Raw genomic sequence first — 24,805 nt, 5'->3', positions numbered from 1 at the left:
TAGTGAACTCCACGCCAAGGGTGGTAAACACCACGCCAAGGTTAGTAAATTCCATGCCATGGGTAGTGACACCACGCCAAGGGTAATGAACATGACGTCAAGGGTAGTGAACACCACGTTAAGGGTAGTGAACACCACGCCAAGGGTAGTGAACACCACGCTAAGGGTAGTGAACACCATGCGAATGGTAGTGAACACCAAGCCAAAGGTAGTGAACACCACGCCAAGGGTGGTGAACACCACGCCAGGGGTAGTGAACACCACGCAAAAGGTAGTGAAGACCACGCCAAGGGTAGTAAACATCACTCCAAAGGTAGTGAACATCAAGCCAATGGTATTGAACACCAAGCTAAAGGTTGTGAACACCACGCCAAAGGTAATGAACATAACGCCAAGGGTAGTAAACACCACGCCAAGGGTAGTGAACGTGACGCCATGGGTAGTGAACACAATGCCATGGGTAGTGAACACCACGCCAAGGGTAGTGAACACCACGTCAAGGTTAGTGAAAACCATGCTAAGGGTAGTGAACACCATGCCAAGGGAAGTGAACACTATGCAATAGGTAGTGAAGACTATGCCAACTGTAGTGAACACCTCGTCGGGGGTAGTGAACACCACGCGAAGGGTAGTGAACACCATGCCAAGGGTAGTGAACACCATGCGATGGAAGTGAACACCAAGCCAAAGGTAGTGAACACCCCGCCAAGGGTAGTGAACACCACGCCAGGGGTAGTGAACACCACGCCTAGGGTAGTGAAGACCGCGCCAAGGGTAGTGAACATAACGCCAAGGATAGTGAACACCACGCTAAGGGTAGTGAACACCACGCTATGAGTAGTGAGCACCATACCATTGGTAGTGAACACCACGCCAAGGGTAGTGTAAACCACGTCAAGGTTAGTGAAAACAATGCTAAGGGTAGTGAACACCATGCCAAGGGATGTGAACACTACGCCGAGGGTAGTGAACAACATGCCAAAAGGTAGTGAACACCACGCCATGGGTAGTGAACACCACGCTAAAGGTACTGAACACCACGCGAAGTGTACTGAACACCACATAAAGAGAAGTGAACACCACGTCAAGGTTAGTGAACACCATGCGAAGGGTAGTGAACACCACGCCAAAGGTAATGAACACCACACTAAGGATAGTGAACAATACGTCAAGGGTAGTGAACACCACACCAAGGGTGATGAACACTACACAAAGGGTAGGGAACACCACGCTAAGGGTAGTGAACACCACGTCAAGGTTAGTGAAAACTATGCTAAGGGTAGTGAAGACCCTGCCAAGGGAAGTGAACACTATGCTAAGGGTAGTGAACACCATGCCAAGGGTAGTGAACACCTCGTCAGGGATAGTGAGCACCCCGCCAAGGGTAGTAAACACCAAATGAAGGGTAGTGAACACCATGCCAAGGGTAGTGAACACAATGCCAAGGTTAGTAAACACCACGTCAAGGGTAGTGAACAACCATGCAAAGGGAAATGAACACCATGCCAAGGGTAGTGAACACCACGCCAAGGGCAATGAACCCCACGCTAAAGGGTAGTGAACACCAAGTCAAGGGTAGTGAACACCATGCAAAGGGTAGTGAACACCACGCCAAGGGTAGTTAACACAACGCCAAGGATAGTGATCACCACGCTAAAGGTAGTGAACAGCACGTTAGGGGTAGTGAACACCACGCCAAGTGTAGTGAACACCACACGAAGGGTAGTGAAGACTACGCTAAGAGTAGTGAACACCACGTCATTGGTAGTGAACACCACACCAAGGGAAGTGAACACCACGCCAAGAGTAGTGAACATTACGCCAAGGGTAGTGAACACCACGCAAAGGGTAGTGAGCACCACACCAAGGGTAGTGAAAACCATTTGAAGGGAAGTGAACACCACGCCAAGTTCAGTGAACACCACGCCACGTAACAGTGAATACACGCCAAGGGTAGTGAACACCACGCCAAGGGTAGTGAACACCACACGAAGGGTAGTGAAGACTACGCTAAGAGTAGTGAACACCACGTCGTTGGTAGTGACACCACACCAAGGGAAGTGAACACCACGCCAAGAGTAGTGAACATTACGCCAAGGGTAGTGAACACCACGCAAAGGGTAGTGAGCACCACACCAAGGGTAGTGAAAACCATTTGAAGGGAAGTGAACACCACGCCAAGTTCAGTGAACACCACGCCACGTACAGTGAATACCACGCCAAGGGTAGTGAACACCACGCCAAGGGTAGTGAACACCACATCAAGGGTAGTGAACACCACGCCAGGGGTCGTGAACACCACCCGAATGGTAGTGAACACTATGCCAAGTGTAGTGAACACCTTGCCAATGGTAGTGAACACAACGCTAAGGGTAGTGAAGACAACGCCAAGGTAGTGAACACCACGCTAAGGGTAGTGAACAGCATGTCACGGGTAGTGAACACCATGCCAATGGTAGTGAACACCAAGCCATTGGTAGTGAACACCATGCCAAGGGTAGTTAAACACCACGCCAAGGGTAGTGAGCATGACGCCAAGGGTAGTGAACACCACGCAAAGGGTAGTAAACAGCACGCCATTGGTAGTGTAAACCATGTAATGGGAAGTGAACACCACGCCAAGGGTAGTTAACACCACGCCAAGGGTGGTGAACACCACACCAAGGTTAGTGAATTCCATGCCATGGGTAGTGAACACCACGCCAAGGGTAGTGAACACCATGCCAAGTGAAGTGAACACTATGCTAAAGGTAGTGAACACTATGCCAAGGGTAGTGAAACACCTCGCCGGGGGTTGTGAACACCACTCCAAGGGTAGTGAACACCATGCCAAGGGTAGTGAACACCATGCGATGGTAGTGAACACCAAGCGAAAGGTAGTGAACACCACGCCAAGGGTGGTGAATACCACGCCAGAAGTAGTGATCACCACGTCTAGGGTAGTGAAGAATACACCAAGGGTAGTGAACATTACTCCAAAGGTCGTGAACATCAAGCCAATGGTATTGAACACCAAGCCAAAGGTAGTGAATACCACGCCAAGTGTAGTGAACATAACGCCAAGGATAGTGAACACCACGCCAAGGGTAGTGAACACCACGCTATGAGTAGTGAATACCATACCATTTGTAGTGAACACCACGCCAAGGGTAGTGTACACCACGTCAACGTTAGTGAAAACAATACTAAGGGTTGTGAACACCATGCCAAGGGTAGTGAACACCATGCCAAGGGTAGTGAACACCTCGCCAGGGGTAGTGAACACCACGCCAAGGGTAGTGTACACCACGTCAAGGTTAGTGAAAACAAAGCTAAGGGTAGTGAACACCATGCCAAGGGATGTGAACACTATGCCAAGGGTAGTGAACAGCATGCCAAGGGTAGTGAACACCTCGCCAGGGGTAGTGAACACCACGCATAAGGGGTAGTGAACACGAAATGAAGGGTAGTGAACACCATGCCAAAGGTAGTGAACACCACGCCAAGGTTAGTAAATTCCAAGCCAAGGGTAGTGAACACCATGCAAAGGGAAGTGAACACCATGCCAAGGGTAGTGAACACCACACCAAGGGTAATGAACCCCACGCCAAGGGTAGTGAACACCACGTCAACGGTAGTGAACACCATGCCAAGGGTAGTGAACACCACGCCAAGGGTAGTGAACACCACGCCAAGGGTAATGAACACCATGCTAAGGGTAGCAAACAACACGCCAAGGGTAGTGAATACAACGCCTAGGTTAGTGATCACCACGCTAAGGGTAGTGAACACCACATGAAGGGTAGTGAAAACTACGCTAAGAGTAGTGAACATTACGCCAAGGGTAGTGAAGACCACGCCAAGGGTAGTGAAGTCCACGCCAAGGGTAGTGAACACCACGCAAAGGGTAGTATACACCTTGCCACGGGTAGTGAACACCATGCCAATGGTAGTGAACACCAAGCTTTTGGTAGTGAACACCAAGTCAAGGGTAGTGAACACCACGTCAAGGGTAGTGAGCATGACGCCAAGGGCAGTGAACACCACGCAAAGGGTAGTAAACAGCACGCCATTGGTAGTGTACACCATGTAATGGGAAGTGATCACCACGCCAAGGGTAGTGAACTCCACGCCAAGGGTTGTAAACACCACGCCAAGGTTAGTGAATTCCATGCCATGGGTAGTGAACACCACGCCAAGGGTAATGAACATGACGTCAAGGGTAGTGAACACCACGTTAAGGGTAGTGAACACCACGCTAAGGGTAGTGAACACCACGCCAAGGGTAGTGAACACCATGCGAAGGGTAGTGAACACCAAGCCAAAGGTAGTGAACACCACGCCAAGGTGTGGTGAACACCACGCCAGGGGTAGTGAACACCACGCAAAAGGTAGTGAAGACCACGCCAAGGGTAGTAAACATCACTCCAAAGGTAGTGAACATCAAGCCAATGGTATTGAACACCAAGCTAAAGGTTGTGAACACCACGCCACAGGTAATGAACATAACGCCAAGGGTAGTAAACACCACGCCAAGGGTAGTGAACGTGACGCCATGGGTAGTGAACACAATGGCATGGGTAGTGAACACCACGCCAAGGGTAGTGAACACCACGTCAAGGTTAGTGAAAACCATGCTAAGGGTAGTGAACACCATGCCAAGGGAAGTGAACACTATGCCATAGGTAGTGAAGACTATGCCAACTGTAGTGAACACCTCGTCGGGGGTAGTGAACACCACGCCAAGGGTAGTGAACACCATGCCAAGGGTAGTGAACACCATGCGATGGAAGTGAACACCAAGCCAAAGGTAGTGAACACCCCGCCAAGCGTAGTGAACACCACGCCAGGGGTAGTGAACACGCCTAGGGTAGTGAAGACCGCGCCAAGGGTAGTGAACATCACGCAAAGGGTAGTGAATATTAAGCCAATTGTATTGAACACCAAGCCAAAGGTAGTGAATGCCACGTAAAGGGTAGTGAACATAACGCCAAGGATAGTGAACACCACGCTAAGGGTAGTGAACACCACGCTATGAGTAGTGAGCACCATACCATTGGTAGTGAACACCACGCCAAGGGTAGTGTACACCACGTCAAGGTTAGTGAAAACAATACTAAGGGTTGTGAACACCATGCCAAGGGTAGTGAACACCATGCCAAGGGTAAGTGAACACCTCGCCAGGGGTAGTGAACACCACGCCAAGGGTAGTGTACACCACGTCAAGTTAGTGAAAAACAAAAGCTAAGGGTAGTGAACAACCATGCCAAGGGATGTGAACACTATGCCAAGGGTAGTGAACACCATGCCAAGGGTAGTGAACCACCTCGCCAGTGGTAGTGAACACCACGCTAAGGGTAGTGAACACGAAATGAAGGGTAGTGAACACCATGCTAAAGGTAGTGAACACCACGCCAAGGTTAGTAAATTCCAAGCAAGGGTAGTGAACACCATGCAAAGGGAAGTGAACACCATGGCCAAGGGTAGGGAACACCACACCAAGGGTAATGAACCCCACGCCAAGGGTAGTGAACACCACGTCAACGGTAGTGAACACCATGCCAAGGGTAGTGAACACCCAGCCAAGGGTAGTGAACACCACGCCAAGGGTAATGAACACCATGCTAAGGGTAGCAAACAACACGCCAAGGGTAGTGAATACAACGCCTAGGTTAGTGATCACCACGCTAAGGGTAGTGAACAGCACGTTAGGGGTAGTGAACACCACGCCAAGGGTAGTGAACACCACATGAAGGGTAGTGAAGACTACGCTAAGAGTAGTGAACATTACGCCAAGGGTAGTGAAGACCACGCCCAAGGGTAGTGAAGTCCACGCCAAGGGTAGTGAACACCACGCAAAGGGTAGTATACACCTTGCCACGGGTAGTGAACACCATGCCAATGGTAGTGAACACCAAGCTTTTGGTAGTGAAACACCAAGTCAAGGTAGTGAACACCACGTCAAGGGTAGTGAGCATGACGCCAAGGGCAGTGAACACCACGCAAAGGGTAGTAAACAGCACGCCATTGGTAGTGTACACCATGTAATGGGAAGTGATCACCACGCCAAGGGTAGTGAACTCCACGCCAAGGGTGGTAAACACCACGCCAAGGTTAGTGAATTCCATGCCATGGGTAGTGAACACCACGCCAAGGGTAATGAACATGACGTCAAGGGTAGTGAACACCACGTTAAGGGTAGTGAACACCACGCTAAGGGTAGTGAACACCACGCCAAGGGTAGTGAACACCATGCGAATGGTAGTGGAACACCAAGCCAAAGGTAGTGAACACCACGGCCAAGGGTGGTGAACACCACGCCAGGGGTAGTGAACACCACGCAAAAGGTAGTGAAGATCCGCCAAGGGTAGTAAACATCACTCCAAAGGTAGTGAACATCAAGCCAATGTATTGAACACCAAGCTAAAGGTTGTGAACACCACGCCACAGGTAATGAACATAACGCCAAGGGTAGTAAACACCACGCCAAGGGTAGTGAACGTGACGCCATGGGTAGTGAACACAATGCCATGGGTAGTGAACACCACGCCAAGGGTAGTGAAACACCACGTCAAGGTTAGTGAAAAACCATGCTAAGGGTAGTGAAACACCATGCCAAGGGAAGTGAACACTATGCCATAGGTAGTGAAGACTATGCCAAACTGTAGTGAACACCTCGTCGGGGGTAGTGAACACCACGCCAAGGGTAGTGAACACCATGCCAAGGGTAGTGAACACCATGCGATGGAAGTGAACACCAAGCCAAAGGTAGTGAACACCCCGCCAAGCGTAGTGAACACCACGCCAGGGGTAGTGAACACCACGCCTAGGGTAGTGAAGACCGCGCCAAGGGTAGTGAACATCACGCAAAGGGTTAGTGAATATTAAGCAATTGTATTGAACACCAAGCCAAAGGTAGTGAATGCCACGTAAAGGGTAGTGAACATAACGCCAAGGATAGTGAACACCACGCTAAGGGTAGGTGAACACCACGCTATGAGTAGTGAGCACCATACCATTGGTAGTGAACACCACGCCAAGGGTAGTGTACACCACGTCAAGGTTAGTGAAAACAATGCTAAGGGTAGTGAACACCATGCCAAGGGATGTGAACACTACGCCGAGGGTAGTGAACAAACATGCCAAAGGTAGTGAACACCACGCCATGGGTAGTGAACACCACGCTAAAGGTACTGAACACACGTGAAGTGTACTGAACACCACATAAAGAGAAGTGAACACCACGTCAAGGTTAGTGAACACCATGCGAAGGGTAGTGAACACCACGATAAAGGTAATGAACACCACACTAAGGATAGTGAACAATACGTCAAGGGTAGTGAACACCACACCAAGGGTGATGAACACTACACAAAGGGTAGGGAACACCACGCTAAGGGTAGTGAACACCACGTCAAGGTTAGTGAAAACTATGCTAAGGGTAGTGAACACCCTGCCAAGGGAAGTGAACACTATGCTAAGGGCAGTGAACACCATGCCAAGGGTAGTGAACACCTCGTCAGGGATAGTGAGCACCCCGCCAAGGGTAGTAAACACCAAATGAAGGGTAGTGAACACCATGCCAAGGGTAGTGAACACAATGCCAAGGTTAGTAAACACCACGTCAAGGGTAGTGAACACCATGCAAAGGGAAATGAACACCATGCCAAGGGTAGTGAACACCACGCCAAGGGCAATGAACCCCACGCTAAAGGGTAGTGAACACCAAGTCAAGGGTAGTGAACACCATGCAAAGGGTAGTGAACACCACGCCAAGGGTAGTTAACACAACGCCAAGGATAGTGATGACCACGCTAAAGGTAGTGAACAGCACGTTAGGGGTAGTGAACACCACGCCAAGGGTAGTGAACACCACACGAAGGGTAGTGAAGACTACGCTAAGAGTAGTGAACACCACGTCATTGGTAGTGAACACCACACCAAGGGAAGTGAACACCACGCCAAGAGTAGTGAACATTACGCCAAGGGTAGTGAACACCACGCAAAGGGTAGTGAGCACCACACCAAGGGTAGTGAAAACCATTTGAAGGGAAGTGAACACCACGCCAAGTTCAGTGAACACCACGCCACGTACAGTGAATACCACGCCAAGGGTAGTGAACACCACGCCAAGGGTAGTGAACACCACACGAAGGGTAGTGAAGACTACGCTAAGAGTATTGAACACCACGTCATTGGTAGTGAACACCACACCAAGGGAAGTGAACACCACGCCAAGAGTAGTGAACATTACGCCAAGGGTAGTGAACACCACGCAAAGGGTAGTGAGCACCACACCAAGGGTAGTGAAAACCATTTGAAGGGAAGTGAACACCACGCCAAGTTCAGTGAACACCACGCCACGTACAGTGAATACCACGCCAAGGGTAGTGAACACCACGCCAAGGGTAGTGAACACCACATCAAGGGTAGTGAACACCACGCCAGGGGTCGTGAACACCACCCGAATGGTAGTGAACACTATGCCAAGTGTAGTGAACACCTTGCTAATGGTAGTGAACACAACGCTAAGGGTAGTGAAGACAACGCCAAGGGTAGTGAACACCACGCTAAAGGTAGTGAACAGCATGCCACGGGTAGTGAACACCATGCCAATGGTAGTGAACACCAAGCCATTGGTAGTGAACACCAAGCCAAGGGTAGTTAACACCACGCCAAGGGTAGTGAGCATGACGCCATGGGTAGTGAACACCACGCAAAGGGTAGTAAACAGCACGCCATTGGTAGTGTAAACCATGTAATGGGAAGTGAACACCACGCCAAGAGTAGTGAACATTACGCCAAGGGTAGTGAACACCACGCAAAGGGTAGTGAGCACCACACCAAGGGTAGTGAAAACCATTTGAAGGGAAGTGAACACCACGCCAAGTTCAGTGAACACCACGCCACGTACAGTGAATACCACGCCAAGGGTAGTGAACACCACGCCAAGGGTAGTGAACACCACACGAAGGGTAGTGAAGACTACGCTAAGAGTATTGAACACCACGTCATTGGTAGTGAACACCACACCAAGGGAAGTGAACACCACGCCAAGAGTAGTGAACATTACGCCAAGGGTAGTGAACACCACGCAAATTGTAGTGAGCACCACACCAAGGGTAGTGAAAACCATTTGAAGGGAAGTGAACACCACGCCAAGTTCAGTGAACACCACGCCACGTACAGTGAATACCACGCCAAGGGTAGTGAACACCACGCCAAGGGTAGTGAACACCACACGAAGGGTAGTGAAGACTACGCTAAGAGTATTGAACACCACGTCATTGGTAGTGAACACCACACCAAGGGAAGTGAACACCACGCCAAGAGTAGTGAACATTACGCCAAGGGTAGTGAACACCACGCAAAGGGTAGTGAGCACCACACCAAGGGTAGTGAAAACCATTTGAAGGGAAGTGAACACCACGCCAAGTTCAGTGAACACCACGCCACGTACAGTGAATACCACGCCAAGGGTAGTGAACACCACGCCAAGGGTAGTGAACACCACATCAAGGGTAGTGAACACCACGCCAGGGGTCGTGAACACCACCCGAATGGTAGTGAACACTATGCCAAGTGTAGTGAACACCTTGCTAATGGTAGTGAACACAACGCTAAGGGTAGTGAAGACAACGCCAAGGGTAGTGAACACCACGCTAAAGGTAGTGAACAGCATGCCACGGGTAGTGAACACCATGCCAATGGTAGTGAACACCAAGCCATTGGTAGTGAACACCAAGCCAAGGGTAGTTAACACCACGCCAAGGGTAGTGAGCATGACGCCAAGGGTAGTGAACACCACGCAAAGGGTAGTAAACAGCACGCCATTGGTAGTGTAAACCATGTAATGGGAAGTGAACACCACTCCAAGGGTAGTTAACACCACGCCAAGGGTGGTGAACACCACACCAAGGTTAGTGAATTCCATGCCATGGGTAGTGAACACCACACCAAGGGTAGTGAACACCATGCCAAGGGAAGTGAACACTATGCTAAAGGTAGTGAACACTATGCCAAGGGTAGTGAACACCTCGCCGGGGGTAGTGAACACCACTCCAAGGGTAGTGAACACCATGCCAAGTGTAGTGAACACCATGCGATGGTAGTGAACACCAAGCGAAAGGTAGTGAACACCACGCCAAGGGTGGTGAATACCACGCCAGAAGTAGTGATCACCACGTCTAGGGTAGTGAAGAATACACCAAGGGTAGTGAACATTACTCCAAAGGTAGTGAACATCAAGCCAATGGTATTGAACACCAAGCCAAAGGTAGTGAATACCACGCCAAGTGTAGTGAACATAACGCCAAGGATAGTGAACACCAGGCCAAGGGTAGTGAACACCACGCTATGAGTAGTGAATACCATACCATTTGTAGTGAACACCACGCCAAGGGTAGTGTACACCACGTCAACGTTAGTGAAAACAATACTAAGGGTAGTGAACACCATGCCAAGGGTAGTGAACACCATGCCAAGGGTAGTGAACACCTCGCCAGGGGTAGTGAACACCACGCCAAGGGTAGTGTACACCACGTCAAGGTTAGTGAAAATAAAGCTAAGGGTAGTGAACACCATGCCAAGGGATGTGAACACTATGCCAAGGGTAGTGAACACCATGCCAAGGGTAGTGAACAATACGTCAAGGGTAGTGAACACCACACCAAGGGTGATTAACACTACACAAAGGGTAGGGAACACCACGCTAAGGGTAGTGAACACCACGTCAAGGTTAGTGAAAACTATGCTAAGGGTAGTGAACACCCTGCCAAGGGAAGTGAACACTATGCTAAGGGTAGTGAACACCATGCCAAGGGTAGTGAACACCTCGTCAGGGATAGTGAGCACCCCGCCAAGGGTAGTAAACACCAAATGAAGGGTAGTGAACACCATGCCAAGGGTAGTGAACACAATGCCAAGGTTAGTAAACACCACGTCAAGGGTAGTGAACACCATGCAAAGGGAAATGAACACCATGCCAAGGGTAGTGAACACCACGCCAAGGGCAATGAACCCCACGCTAAAGGGTAGTGAACACCAAGTCAAGGGTAGTGAACACCATGCAAAGGGTAGTGAACACTATGCCAAGGGTAGTGAACACCATGCCAAGGGTAGTGAACACCTCGCCAGGGGTAGTGAACACCACGCTAAGGGTAGTGAACACCAAATGAAGGGTAGTGAACACCATGCCAAGGGTAGTGAACACAATGCCAAGGTTAGTAAATTCCAAGCCAAGGGTAGTGAACACCATGCAAAGGGAAGTGAACACCATGCCAAGGGTAGTGAACACCACACCAAGGGTAATGAACCCCACGCCAAGGGTAGTGAACACCACGTCAACGGTAGTGAACACCATGCCAAGGGTAGTGAACACCACGCCAAGGGTAGTGAACACCACGCCAAGGGTAATGAACACCATGCTAAGGGTAGCAAACAACACGCCAAGGGTAGTGAATACAACGCCTAGGTTAGTGATCACCACGCTAAGGGTAGTGAACAGCACGTTAGGGGTAGTGAACACCACGCCATGGGTAGTGAACACCACACGAAGGGTAGTGAAGACTACGCTAAGAGTAGTGAACATTACGCCAAGGGTAGTGAAGACCACGCCAAGGGTAGTGAAGACCACGCCAAGGGTAGTGAACACCACGCAAAGGGTCGTGAACACCTTGCCACGGGTAGTGAACACCATGCCAATGGTAGTGAACACCAAGCTATTGGTATTGAACACCAAGTCAAGGGTAGTGAACACCACGCCAAGGGTAGTGAGCATGACGCCAAGGGCAGTGAACACCACGCAAAGGGTAGTAAACAGCACGCCATTGGTAGTGTACACCATGTAATGGGAAGTGATCACCACGCCAAGGGTAGTGAACTCCACGCCAAGGGTGGTAAACACCACGCCAAGGTTAGTGAATTCCATGCCATGGGTAGTGAACACCACGCCAAGGGTAATGAACATGACGTCAAGGGTAGTGAACACCACGTTAAAGGTAGTGAACACCACGCCAAGGGTAGTGAACACCACGCCAAGGGTAGTGAACACCATGCGAATGGTAGTGAACACCAAGCCAAAGGTAGTGAACACCACGCCAAGGGTGGTGAACACCACGCCAAGGGTGGTGAACACCACGCCAGGGGTAGTGAACACCACGCAAAAGGTAGTGAAGACCACGCCAAGGGTAGTAAACATCACTCCAAAGGTAGTGAACATCAAGCCAATGGTATTGAACACCAAGCTAAAGGTTGTGAACACCACGCCACAGGTAATGAACATAACGCCAAGGGTAGTAAACACCACGCCAAGGGTAGTGAACGTGACGCCATGGGTAGTGAACACAATGCCATGGGTAGTGAACACCACGCCAAGGGTAGTGAACACCACGTCAAGGTTAGTGAAAACCATGCTAAGGGTAGTGAACACCTTGCCAAGGGAAGTGAACACTATGCCATAGGTAGTGAAGACTATGCCAACTGTAGTGAACACCTCGTCGGGGGTAGTGAACACCACGCCAAGGGTAGTGAACACCATGCCAAGGGTAGTGAACACCATGCGATGGAAGTGAATACCAAGCCAAAGGTAGTGAACACCCCGCCAAGCGTAGTGAACACCACGCCAGGGGTAGTGAACACCACGCCTAGGGTAGTGAAGACCGCGCCAAGGGTAGTGAACATCACGCAAAGGGTAGTGAATATCAAGCCAATTGTATTGAACACCAAGCCAAAGGTAGTGAATACCACGCCAAGGGTAGTGAACATAACGCGAAGGATAGTGAACACCACGCTAAGGTTAGTGAACACCACGCTATGAGTAGTGAACACCATACCATTGGTAGTGAACACCACGCCAAGGGTAGTGTACACCACGTCAAGGTTAGTGAAAACAATGCTAAGGGTAGTGAACACCATGCCAAGGGATGTGAACACTACGCCGAGGGTAGTGAACAACATGCCAAAGGTAATGAACACCACGCCAAGGGTAGTGAACACCACGCTAAAGGTACTGAACACCACGCGAAGGGTACTGAACACCACATAAAGAGAAGTGAACACCACGTCAAGGTTAGTGAACACCATGCGAAGGGTAGTGAACACCACGCCAAAGGAAATGAACACCACACTAAGGATAGTGAACAATACGTCAAGGGTAGTGAACACCACACCAAGGGTGATGAACACTACACAAAGGGTAGGGAACACCACGCTAAGGGTAGTGAACACCACGTCAAGGTTAGTGAAAACTATGCTAAGGGTAGTGAACACCATGCCAAGGGAAGTGAACACTATGCTAAGGGTAGTGAACACCATGCCAAGGGTAGTGAACACCTCGTCAGGGATAGTGAGCACCCCGCCAAGGGTAGTAAACACCAAATGAAGGGTAGTGAACACCATGCCAAGGGTATTGAACACAATGCCAAGGTTAGTAAACACCACGTCAAGGGTAGTGAACACCATGCAAAGGGAAATGAACACCATGCCAAGGGTAGTGAACACCACGCCAAGGGTAATGAACCCCACGCTAAAGGGTAGTGAACACCAAGTCAAGGGTAGTGAACACCATGCAAAGGGTAATGAACACCACGCCACGGGTAGTTAACACAACGCCAAGGATAGTGATCACCACGCTAAAGGTAGTGAACAGCACGTTAGGGGTAGTGAACACCACGCCAAGGGTAGTGAACACCACACGAAGGGTAGTGAAGACTACGCTAAGAGTAGTGAACACCACGTCATTGGTAGTGAACACCACACCAAGGGAAGTGAACACCACGCCAAGAGTAGTGAACATTACGCCAAGGGTAGTGAACACCACACTAAGGGTAGTGAGCACCACACCAAGGGTAGTGAAAACCATTTGAAGGGAAGTGAACACCACGCCAAGTTCAGTGAACCCCACGCCACGTACAGTGAATACCACGCCAAGGGTAGTGAACACCACGCCAAGGGTAGTGAACACCACATCAACGGTAGTGAACACCACGCCAGGGGTCGTGAACACCACCCGAATGGTAGTGAACACTATGCCAAGTGTAGTGAACACCTTGCCAATGGTAGTGAACACAACGCTAAGGGTAGTGAACAACGCCAAGGGTAGTGAACACCACGCTAAGGGTAGTGAACAGCATGCCACGGGTAGTGAACACCACGCCAATGGTAGTGAACACCAAGCCATTGGTAGTGAACACCAAGCCAAGGGTAGATAACACCACGCCAAGGGTAGTGAGCATGACGCCAAGGGTAGTGAACACCACGCAAAGGGTAGTAAACAGCACGCCATTGGTATTGTAAACCATGTAATGGGAAGTGAACACCACGCCAAGGGTAGTTAACACCACGCCAAGGGTGGTGAACACCACACCAAGGTTAGTGAATTCCATGCCATGGGTAGTGAACACCACGCCAAGGGTAGTGAACACCATGCCAAGGGAAGTGAACACTATGCTAAAGGTTGTGAACACTATGCCAAGGGTAGTGAACACCTCGCCGGGGGTAGTGAACACCACTCCAAGGGTAGTGAACACCAAGCGAAAGGTAGTGAACACCACGCCAAGGGTGGTGAATACCACGCCAGAAGTAGTGATCACCACGTCTAGGGTAGTGAAGAATACACCAAGGGTAGTGAACATTACTCCAAAGGTAGTGAACATCAAGCCAATGGTATTGAACACGAAGCCAAAGGTAGTGATTACCACGCGAAGTGTAGTGAACATAACGCCAAGGATAGTGAAGACCACGCCAAGGGTAGTGAACACCACGCTAAGGGTAGTGAACAGCATGCCACGGGTAGTGAACACCATGCCAAGGGTAGTGAACATCACGCCAAGGGTAGTGAACACCACATCAAGGGTAGTGATCACCACGCCAGGGGTCGTGAACACCACCCGAATGGTAGTGAACACTATGCCAAGTGTAGTGAACACCTTGCCAATGGTAGTGAACACAACGCTAAGGGTAGTGAAGACCACGCTAAGGGTAGTGAACACCACGCTAAGGGTAGTGAACAGCATGCCACGGGTAGTGAACACCATGCCAATGGTAGTGAACACCAAGCCATTGGTAGTGAACACCAAGCCAAGGGTAGTGAACTCCACGCCAAGGGTAGTGAGCATGACGCCAAGGGTAGTGAACACCACGCAAAGGGTAGTAAACAGCACGCCATTGGTAGTGTAAACCATGTAATGGGAAGTGAACACCACGCCAAGGGTAGTTAACACCACGCCAAGGGTGGTGAACACCACACCAAGGTTAGTGAATTCCATGCCATGGGTAGTGAACACCACGCCAAGGGTAGTGAACACCTTTCCAAGGGTAGTGAACACCATGCGATGGTAGTGAACACCAAGCGAAAGGTAGTGAACACCACGCCAAGGGTGGTGAATACCACGCCAGAAGTAGTGATCACCACGTCTAGGGTAGTGAAGAATACACCAAGGGTAGTGAACATTACTCCAAAGGTAGTGAACATCAAGCCAATGGTATTGAACACCAAGCCAAAGGTAGTAAATACCACGCCAAGTTAGTGAACATAACGCCAAGGATAGTGAACACCACGCCAAGGGTAGTGAACACCACGCTATGAGTAGTGAATACCATACCATTGGTAGTGAACACCACGCCAAGGGTAGTGTACACCACGTCAACGTTAGTGAAAACAATACTAAGGGTAGTGAACACCATGCCAAGGGTAGTGAACACCATGCCAAGGGTAGTGAACACCTCGCCAGGGGTAGTGAACACCACGCAAAGGGTAGTGTACACCACGTCAAGGTTAGTGAAAACAAAGCTAAGGGTAGTGAACACCATGCCAGGGGATGTGAACACTATGCCAAGGGTAGTGAACACCATGCCAAGGGTAGTGAACACCTCGCCAGGGGTAGTGAACACCACGCCAAGGGTAGTGAACACGAAGTGAAGGGTAGTCAACACCACGCCAAGGTTAGTAAATTCCAAGTTATGGGTAGTGAACACCATGCAAAGGGAAGTGAACACCATGCCAAGGGTAGTGAACACCACACCAAGGGTAATGAACCCCACGCCAAGGGTAGTGAACACCACGTCAACGGTAGTGAACACCATGCCAAGGGTAGTGAACACCACGCCAAGGGTAGTGAACACCACGCCAAGTTTAATGAACACCATGCTAAGGGTAGCAAACACACGCCAAGGGTAGTGAACACAACGCCTAGGTTAGTGATCACCTCGCAAAGGGTAGTGAACAGCACGTTAGGGGTAGTGAACACCACGCCAAGGGTAGTGAACATCACACGAAGGGTAGTGAAGACTACGCTAGGAGTAGTGAACATTACGCAAAGGGTAGTGAAGACCACGCCAAGGGTAGTGAAGACCACGCCAAGGGTAGTGAACACCACGCAAAGGGTAGTGAACACCTTGCCATTGCTAGTGAACACCAAGTCAAGGGTAGTGAACACCACGCCAAGGGTAGTGAGCATGACGCCAAGGGTAGTGAACACCACGCAAAGGGTAGTAAACAGCACGCCATTAGTAGTGTACACCATGTAATGGGAAGTGATCACCACGCCAAGGGTAGTGAACTCCACGCCAAGGGTGGTAAACACCACGCCAAGGTTAGTGAATTCCATGTTATGGGTAGTGAACACCACGCCAAGGGTAATGAACATGACGTCAAGGGTAGTGAACACCACGTTAAGAGTAGTGAACACCACGCCAAGGGTAGTGAACACTACGCCAAGGGTAGTGAACACCATGCGAATGGTAGTGAACACTAAGCCAAAGGTAGTGAACACCACGCTAAAGGTAGTGAAGACCACGCCAAGGGTAGTAAACATCACTCCAAAGGTAGTGAACATCAAGCCAATGGTATTGAACACCAAGCGAAAGGTTGTGAACACCACGCCAAAGGTAATGAACATAACGCCAAGGGTAGTAAACACCACGCCAAGGGTAGTGAACGTGACGCCATGGGTAGTGAACACAATGCCATGGGTAGTGAACACCACGCCAAGGGTAGTGAACACCACGTCAAGGTTAGTGAAAACCATGCTAAGGGTAGTGAACACCATGCCAAGGGAAGTGAACACTATGCCATAGGTAGTGAAGACTATGCCAACTGTAGTGAACACCTCGTCGGGGGTAGTGAACACCACGCCAAGGGTAGTGAACACCATTCCAAGGGTAGTGAACACCATGCGATGGAAGTGAACACCAAGCCAAAGGTAGTGAACACCCCGCCAAGGGTAGTGAACACCACGCCAGGGGTAGTGAACACCACGCCTAGGATAGTGAAGACCACGCCAAGGGTAGTGAACATCACGCAAAGGGTAGTGAATATCAAGCCAATTGTATTGAACACCAAGCCAAAGGTACTGAATACCACGCCAAGGGAAGTGAACATAACGCCAAGGATAGTGAACACCACGCTAAGGGTAGTGAACACCACGCTATGAGTAGTGAACACCATACCATTGGTAATGAACACCACGCCAAGGGTAGTGTACACCACGTCAAGGTTAGTGAAAACAATGCTAAGGGTAGTGAACACCATGCCAAGGGATGTGAACACTACGCCGAGGGTAGTGAACAACATGCCAAAGGTAGTGAACACCACGCCATGGGTAGTGAACACCACGCTAAAGGTACTGAACACCACGCGAAGGGTACTGAACACCACATAAAGAGAAGTGAACACCACGTCAAGGTTAGTGAACACCATGCGAAGGGTAGTGAACACCACGCCAAGGGTAATGAACACCACACTAAGGATAGTGAACAATACGTCAAGGGTAGTGAACACCACATCAAGGGTGATGAACACTACACAATGGGTAGGGAACACCACGCCAAGGGTAGTGAACACCACGTCAAGGTCAGTGAAAACTATGCTAAGGGTAGTGAACACCATGCCAAGGGAAGTGAACACTATGCTAAGGGTAGTGAACACTATGCCAAGGGTAGTGAACACCTCGTCAGGGATAGTGAGCACCCCGCCAAGGGTAGTAAACACCAAATGAAGGGTAGTGAACACCATGCCAAGGGTAGTGAACACAATGCCAAGGTTAGTAAACACCACGTCAAGGGTAGTGAACACCATGCAAAGGGAAATGAACACCATGCCAAGGGTAGTGAACACCACGCCAAGGGTAATGAACCCCACGCTAAAGGGTAGTGAACACCAAGTCAAGGGTAGTTTACACCATGCAAAGGGTAGTGAACACCACGCCAAGGGTAGTTAACCCAACGCCAAGGATAGTGATCACCACGCTAGAGGTAGTGAACAGCACGTTAGGGGTAGTGAACACCACGCCAAGGGTAGTGAACACCACACGAAGGGTAGTGAAGACTACGCTAAGAGTAGTGAACACCACGTCATTGGTAGTGAACACCACACCAAGGATAGCCACACACCACACACCACACCACACACCACACCACACCAAGGTAGTGAGCACCATACCAAGCGTGGGTAGTGAACACCACGCCAAGAGTAGTGAACATTACGCCAAGGGTAGTGAACACCACGCTAGGGGTAGTGAGCACCACACCAAGGGTAGTGAAAACCATTTGAAGGGAAGTGAACACCACGCCAAGTTCAGTGAACACCACGCCACGTTCAGTGAATACCACGCCAAGGGTAGTGAACACCACGCCAAGGGTAGTGAACACCACATCAAGGGTAGTGAACACCATGCCAGGGGTCGTGAACACCACCCGAATGGTAGTGAACACTATGCCAAGTGTAGTGAACACCTTGCCAATGGTAGTGAACACAACGCTAAGGGTAGTGAAGACCACACCAAGGGTAGTGAACACCACGCCAAGGGTAGTGAACGCCACGCCTAGGGTAGTGAACACCACGCTAAGGGTAGGGAACACCATGCCAAGGATAGTGAACACCACGCCAAGGGTAGTGAACACTACGCCAAGGGTAGTGAACACCATGCGAATGGTAGTGAACACTAAGCCAAAGGTAGTGAACACCACGCTAAAGGTAGTGAAGACCACGCCAAGGGTAGTAAACATCACTCCAAAGGTAGTGAACATCAAGCCAATGGTATTGAACACCAAGCTAAAGGTTGTGAACACCACGCCAAAGGTAATGAACATAACGCCAAGGGTAGTAAACACCACGCCAAGGGTAGTGAACGTGACGCCATGGGTAGTGAACACAATGCCATGGGTAGTGAACACCACGCCAAGGGTAGTGAACACCACGTCAAGGTTAGTGAAAACCATGCTAAGGGTAGTGAACACCATGCCAAGGGAAGTGAACACTATGCCATAGGTAGTGAAGACTATGCCAACTGTAGTGAACACCTCGTCGGGGGTAGTGAACACCACGCCAAGGGTAGTGAACACCATTCCAAGGGTAGTGAACACCATGCGATGGAAGTGAACACCAAGCCAAAGGTAGTGAACACCCCGCCAAGGGTAGTGAACACCACGCCAGGGGTAGTGAACACCACGCCTAGGATAGTGAAGACCACGCCAAGGGTAGTGAACATCACGCAAAGGGTAGCGAATATCAAGCCAATTGTATTGAACACCAAGCCAAAGGTACTGAATACCACGCCAAGGGAAGTGAACATAACGCCAAGGATAGTGAACACCACGCTAAGGGTAGTGAACACCACGCTATGAGTAGTGAACACCATACCATTGGTAATGAACACCACGCCAAGGGTAGTGTACACCACGTCAAGGTTAGTGAAAACAATGCTAAGGGTAGTGAACACCATGCCAAGGGATGTGAACACTACGCCGAGGGTAGTGAACAACATGCCAAAGGTAGTGAACACCACGCCATGGGTAGTGAACACCACGCTAAAGGTACTGAACACCACGCGAAGGGTACTGAACACCACATAAAGAGAAGTGAACACCACGTCAAGGTTAGTGAACACCATGCGAAGGGTAGTGAACACCACGCCAAGGGTAATGAACACCACACTAAGGATAGTGAACAATACGTCAAGGGTAGTGAACACCACATCAAGGGTGATGAACACTACACAATGGGTAGGGAACACCACGCCAAGGGTAGTGAACACCACGTCAAGGTCAGTGAAAACTATGCTAAGGGTAGTGAACACCATGCCAAGGGAAGTGAACACTATGCTAAGGGTAGTGAACACTATGCCAAGGGTAGTGAACACCTCGTCAGGGATAGTGAGCACCCCGCCAAGGGTAGTAAACACCAAATGAAGGGTAGTGAACACCATGCCAAGGGTAGTGAACACAATGCCAAGGTTAGTAAACACCACGTCAAGGGTAGTGAACACCATGCAAAGGGAAATGAACACCATGCCAAGGGTAGTGAACACCACGCCAAGGGTAATGAACCCCACGCTAAAGGGTAGTGAACACCAAGTCAAGGGTAGTTTACACCATGCAAAGGGTAGTGAACACCACGCCAAGGGTAGTTAACCCAACGCCAAGGATAGTGATCACCACGCTAGAGGTAGTGAACAGCACGTTAGGGGTAGTGAACACCACGCCAAGGGTAGTGAACACCACACGAAGGGTAGTGAAGACTACGCTAAGAGTAGTGAACACCACGTCATTGGTAGTGAACACCACACCAAGGATAGCCACACACCACACACACCACACCACACCAAGGTAGTGAACACCATACCAAGCGTGGGTAGTGAACACCACGCCAAGAGTAGTGAACATTACGCCAAGGGTAGTGAACACCACGCTAGGGGTAGTGAGCACCACACCAAGGGTAGTGAAAACCATTTGAAGGGAAGTGAACACCACGCCAAGTTCAGTGAACACCACGCCACGTTCAGTGAATACCACGCCAAGGGTAGTGAACATCACGCCAAGGGTAGTGAACACCACATCAAGGGTAGTGAACACCATGCCAGGGGTCGTGAACACCACCCGAATGGTAGTGAACACTATGCCAAGTGTAGTGAACACCTTGCCAATGGTAGTGAACACAACGCTAAGGGTAGTGAAGACCACACCAAGGGTAGTGAACACCACGCCAAGGGTAGTGAACGCCACGCCTAGGGTAGTGAACACCACGCTAAGGGTAGGGAACACCATGCCAAGGATAGTGAACACCACGCCAAGGGTAGTGAACACCACGCTAAGGGTAGTGAACACTATGCCAAGGGTAGTGAACACCATGATAAGGTACTGAACACCACGCCCAGGGTAGTGAACACCACGTGAAGGGTAGTGAACACCACTCCAGGGGTAGTGAACACCACGCCAAGGGTAGTGAACACCACGCCAAGGGACGTGAACTCCACGCCAAGGGTAGTGAACACCACGCCAAGGGTAGTGAACACCACGCTAAGGGCAGTGAACACCACTCCAGGGGTAGTGAACACCACGCCAAGGGTAGTGAACACCACGCCAAGGGACGTGAACTCCACGCCAAGGGTAGTGAACACCACGCCAAAGGTAGTGAACACCACGCTAAGGGTAGTGAACACCACGCCAAGGGTAGTAAAAATGAAGGCAAGGGTTGTGAAGAACATGCCATGGGTAGTGATCACCACGCCAAAGGTTGTGAACACCACGCGAAGGGTAGTGAACACCACGCCAAGGGTTTTGAAAATCAACGCCAAGTTCAGTGAACACCACGCCGAGTTCAGTGAACACCACGCAAAGGATAGTGAACACCACGCTAAGGATAGTGAACACCACGCTAAGGGAAGTGAACACCACGCCAAGGATAGTGAACACCACGCTAAGGATAGTGAACACCACGTTAAGGATAGTGAACACCACTCCAAGGATACTGAACACCACGCCAAGTTCAGTGAACACCACGCCAAGGTTAGTGAACACCACGACATTAATCGTGAACACCACGCTAAGGATAGTGAACACCATGTTAAGGATAGTGAACACCACACAAGGATAGTGAACACCACGCCATGGATAGTGAACACCACACCAATGCTAGTGAACACCACGCCAAGGATAGTGAACACCACGCGAAGGATAGTGAACACTACGCTAAGGGTAGTGAACACCGCCCCAAGGGTAGTGAACACCACGCCAAGGATAGTGAACACCACGCCAGGGATAGTGAACACCACGCCAAGGATAGTGAACACCACGCCTTGGATAGTAAATACCACGCGAAGGATAGTGAACAGCACGCTAAGGATAGTGAACAACACGCCTAGTTCAGTGAACACCACGCCAAGGATAGTGAACACCACTCCATGGATAGTGAACACCACGCCAAGTTCAGTGAACACCACGCCAAGGTTAGTGAACACCACGCCAAGGATAGTGAACACCACGCCAAGGACAGTGAACACCACGCCAAGGATTGTGAACACCACGCCAAGGATAGTGAACACCACACCAGGGGTAGTGAAAACCACGCCAAGGATAGTGAGCACCACGCCAAGGATAGTGAACACCACACAAGGATAGTGAACACCACGCTAAGGATAGTGAACACCACACTAAGGGCAGTGAACACCACGCCAATGATAGTGAACACCACGCCAAGGATAGTGAACTCCACACCAAGGATAGTGAACACCATGCCAAGGATAGTGAACACCACACCAAGGGTAGTGAACACCAAGCTAAGGATAGTGAACACCACGCCAAGGATAGTGAACACTACGCTAAGGATAGTGAACACCACACCAAGGGTAGTGAGCACCACGCTAAGGATAGTGAACACCACGCCAAGGATAGTGAACACTACGCTAAGGATAGTGAACAACACGCCAAGGGTAGTGAACACCACGTCAAGGATAGTGAACACCACGCCAAGGATAGTGAACATTATGCTAAGGATAGTGAACACCACACTTAGGATAGTGAACACCACGCCAAGGATAGTGAACATAACACTAAGGATAGTGAACACTACGCTAAGGATATTGAACACACACCAAGGGTCGATGAAAAGAAAACATCAATATTATGGTGCTTTAATTTTAACTAATTTGTTCGTCACATTTTAACGTATTGCTAGATTACGTAAATTGCGATGTATTAGGAGTAGGCCACTATCTCCAGAGGAAGATCACATCTCGAGAAGATCACATCTCGAGAAGATCACATCCCCAGAAGATCACATCTCCAGAAGATCACATTACCAGAAGATCACATTCCCAGAAGATCATATCTCCAGAAGATCACATCACAGGAAGATCACATCTCGAGAAGATCACATCTCCAGAAGATCACATCTCCTGAAGATCACATCTCCAGAAGATCATTTTACCAGAAGATCACATTCCCAGAAGATCACATCTCCAGAAGATCACATCACAGGAAGATCACATCTCGAGAAGATCACATCTCGAGAAGATCACATTCCCAGAAGATCACATCTCCAGAAGATCACATCACAGGAAGATCACATCTCGAGAAGATCACATCTCGAGAAGATCACATCACAGGAAGATCACATCTCGAGAAGATCACATCTCGAGAAGATCACATCTCCAGAAGATCAAATTACCAGAAGATCACATCTCGAGAAGATCACATCTCGAGAAGATCACATCTCGAGAAAATCACATCTCGAGATCACATTACAGGAATATCACATCTCGAGAACATCACATCTCGAGAAAATCACATCACAGGAAGATCACATCCCGAGAAGATCACATCACGAGAAGATCACATCACGAGAAGATCACATCACCAGAAGATCACATCTCGAGAAGACCACGTCACCAGAAGATCACATCTCCAGAAGATCACATCTCCAGAAGACCACATGTCCAGAAAAATCTCCAGACACATCTCTCCAGAAGATCACATCTCCCAGAAGATCACATCTCCAGAAGATCACATCTCCAGAAGATCACATCTCGAGAAGATCACATCTCGAGAAGATCACATCGCCAGAAGATCACATCTCCGGAAAATCACATCTCAAGAAGATCACATCTCCAGAAGATCACATCTCCAGAGGAAGATCACATCTCCAGAAGATCACATCTCCAGAGGAAGATCACATCTCGAGAAGATCACATCTCGAGAAGATCACATCTCGAGAAGATCACATCTCTAGAAAATCCCGTCTCCAGAAGATCACGTCTCCAGAACATCACATCTCCAGATGATCACATCTCCAGAAGATCACATCTCCAGATGATCACATCTCCAGAAGATCATATCTCCAGAATATCACATCTCGGGAACATCACATCTCCAGAAGATCATATCAACAGAAGATAATATCTCCAGATGATCACATCTCCAGAAGATCACATCCCCAGAAGATCACATCTCCGGAAAATCACATCTCGAGAAGATCACATCTCCAGAAGATCACATCTCCAGGAGATCACATCTCCAGAAGATCACATCTCCAGAGGAAGATCACATCTCGAGAAGATCACATCTCTAGAAAATCCCGTCTCCAGAAGATCACGTCTCCAGAACATCACATCTCCAGATGATCACATCTCCAGAAGATCACATCTCCAGATGATCACATCTCCAGAAGATCATATCTCCAGAATATCACATCTCGGGAACATCACATCTCCAGAAGATCACATCAACAGAAGATAATATCTCCAGATGATCATATCTCCAGAAGATCGCATCACCAGAAGATCACATCTCGAGAAGATCACATCTCGAGATGATCACATAACCAGAAGATTACATCTCGAGAAGATCACGTCTCGAGAAGATCACACCTCCAGAAGATCACATCTCCAGAAGATCACATCACCAGATGATCACATCTCCAGAAGATCACATCACCAGATGATCACATCTCGAGAAGATCACATCTCGAGAAGATCACATCTCCAGAAGATCACATCACCAGATGATTACATCTCCAGAAGATCACATAAGCAGAAGATCACATCTCGAGAAG

General features: G+C 49.6%; 1 protein-coding gene across 1 annotated transcript in view; it reads left to right on the top strand.

Moving 5' to 3' along the window:
* Window positions 1–24,566, top strand: part of LOC138355958 (autotransporter adhesin BpaC-like) — a 28,078-nt gene extending 3,512 nt beyond the window's left edge. Inside the window, exons 4-10 of the mRNA XM_069311493.1 lie at window positions 3,823–4,137; window positions 5,799–6,092; window positions 11,579–11,893; window positions 16,320–16,571; window positions 17,747–18,019; window positions 19,938–20,210; window positions 24,435–24,566. Of these exons, the coding sequence (XP_069167594.1) occupies window positions 3,823–4,137; window positions 5,799–6,092; window positions 11,579–11,893; window positions 16,320–16,571; window positions 17,747–18,019; window positions 19,938–20,210; window positions 24,435–24,566 (1,854 nt within the window). The remainder of the gene's footprint in view (window positions 1–3,822; window positions 4,138–5,798; window positions 6,093–11,578; window positions 11,894–16,319; window positions 16,572–17,746; window positions 18,020–19,937; window positions 20,211–24,434) is intronic.
* Window positions 24,567–24,805: the final 239 nt, after the last annotated feature.

This window comes from Procambarus clarkii, chromosome 70 (genome assembly GCF_040958095.1).
Source record: "Procambarus clarkii isolate CNS0578487 chromosome 70, FALCON_Pclarkii_2.0, whole genome shotgun sequence".
Taxonomy (NCBI): domain Eukaryota; kingdom Metazoa; phylum Arthropoda; class Malacostraca; order Decapoda; family Cambaridae; genus Procambarus; species Procambarus clarkii.
The sequence above is the reverse complement of the archived record's forward strand: the minus strand, read 5'-3'. Positions and strand labels throughout refer to the sequence as shown.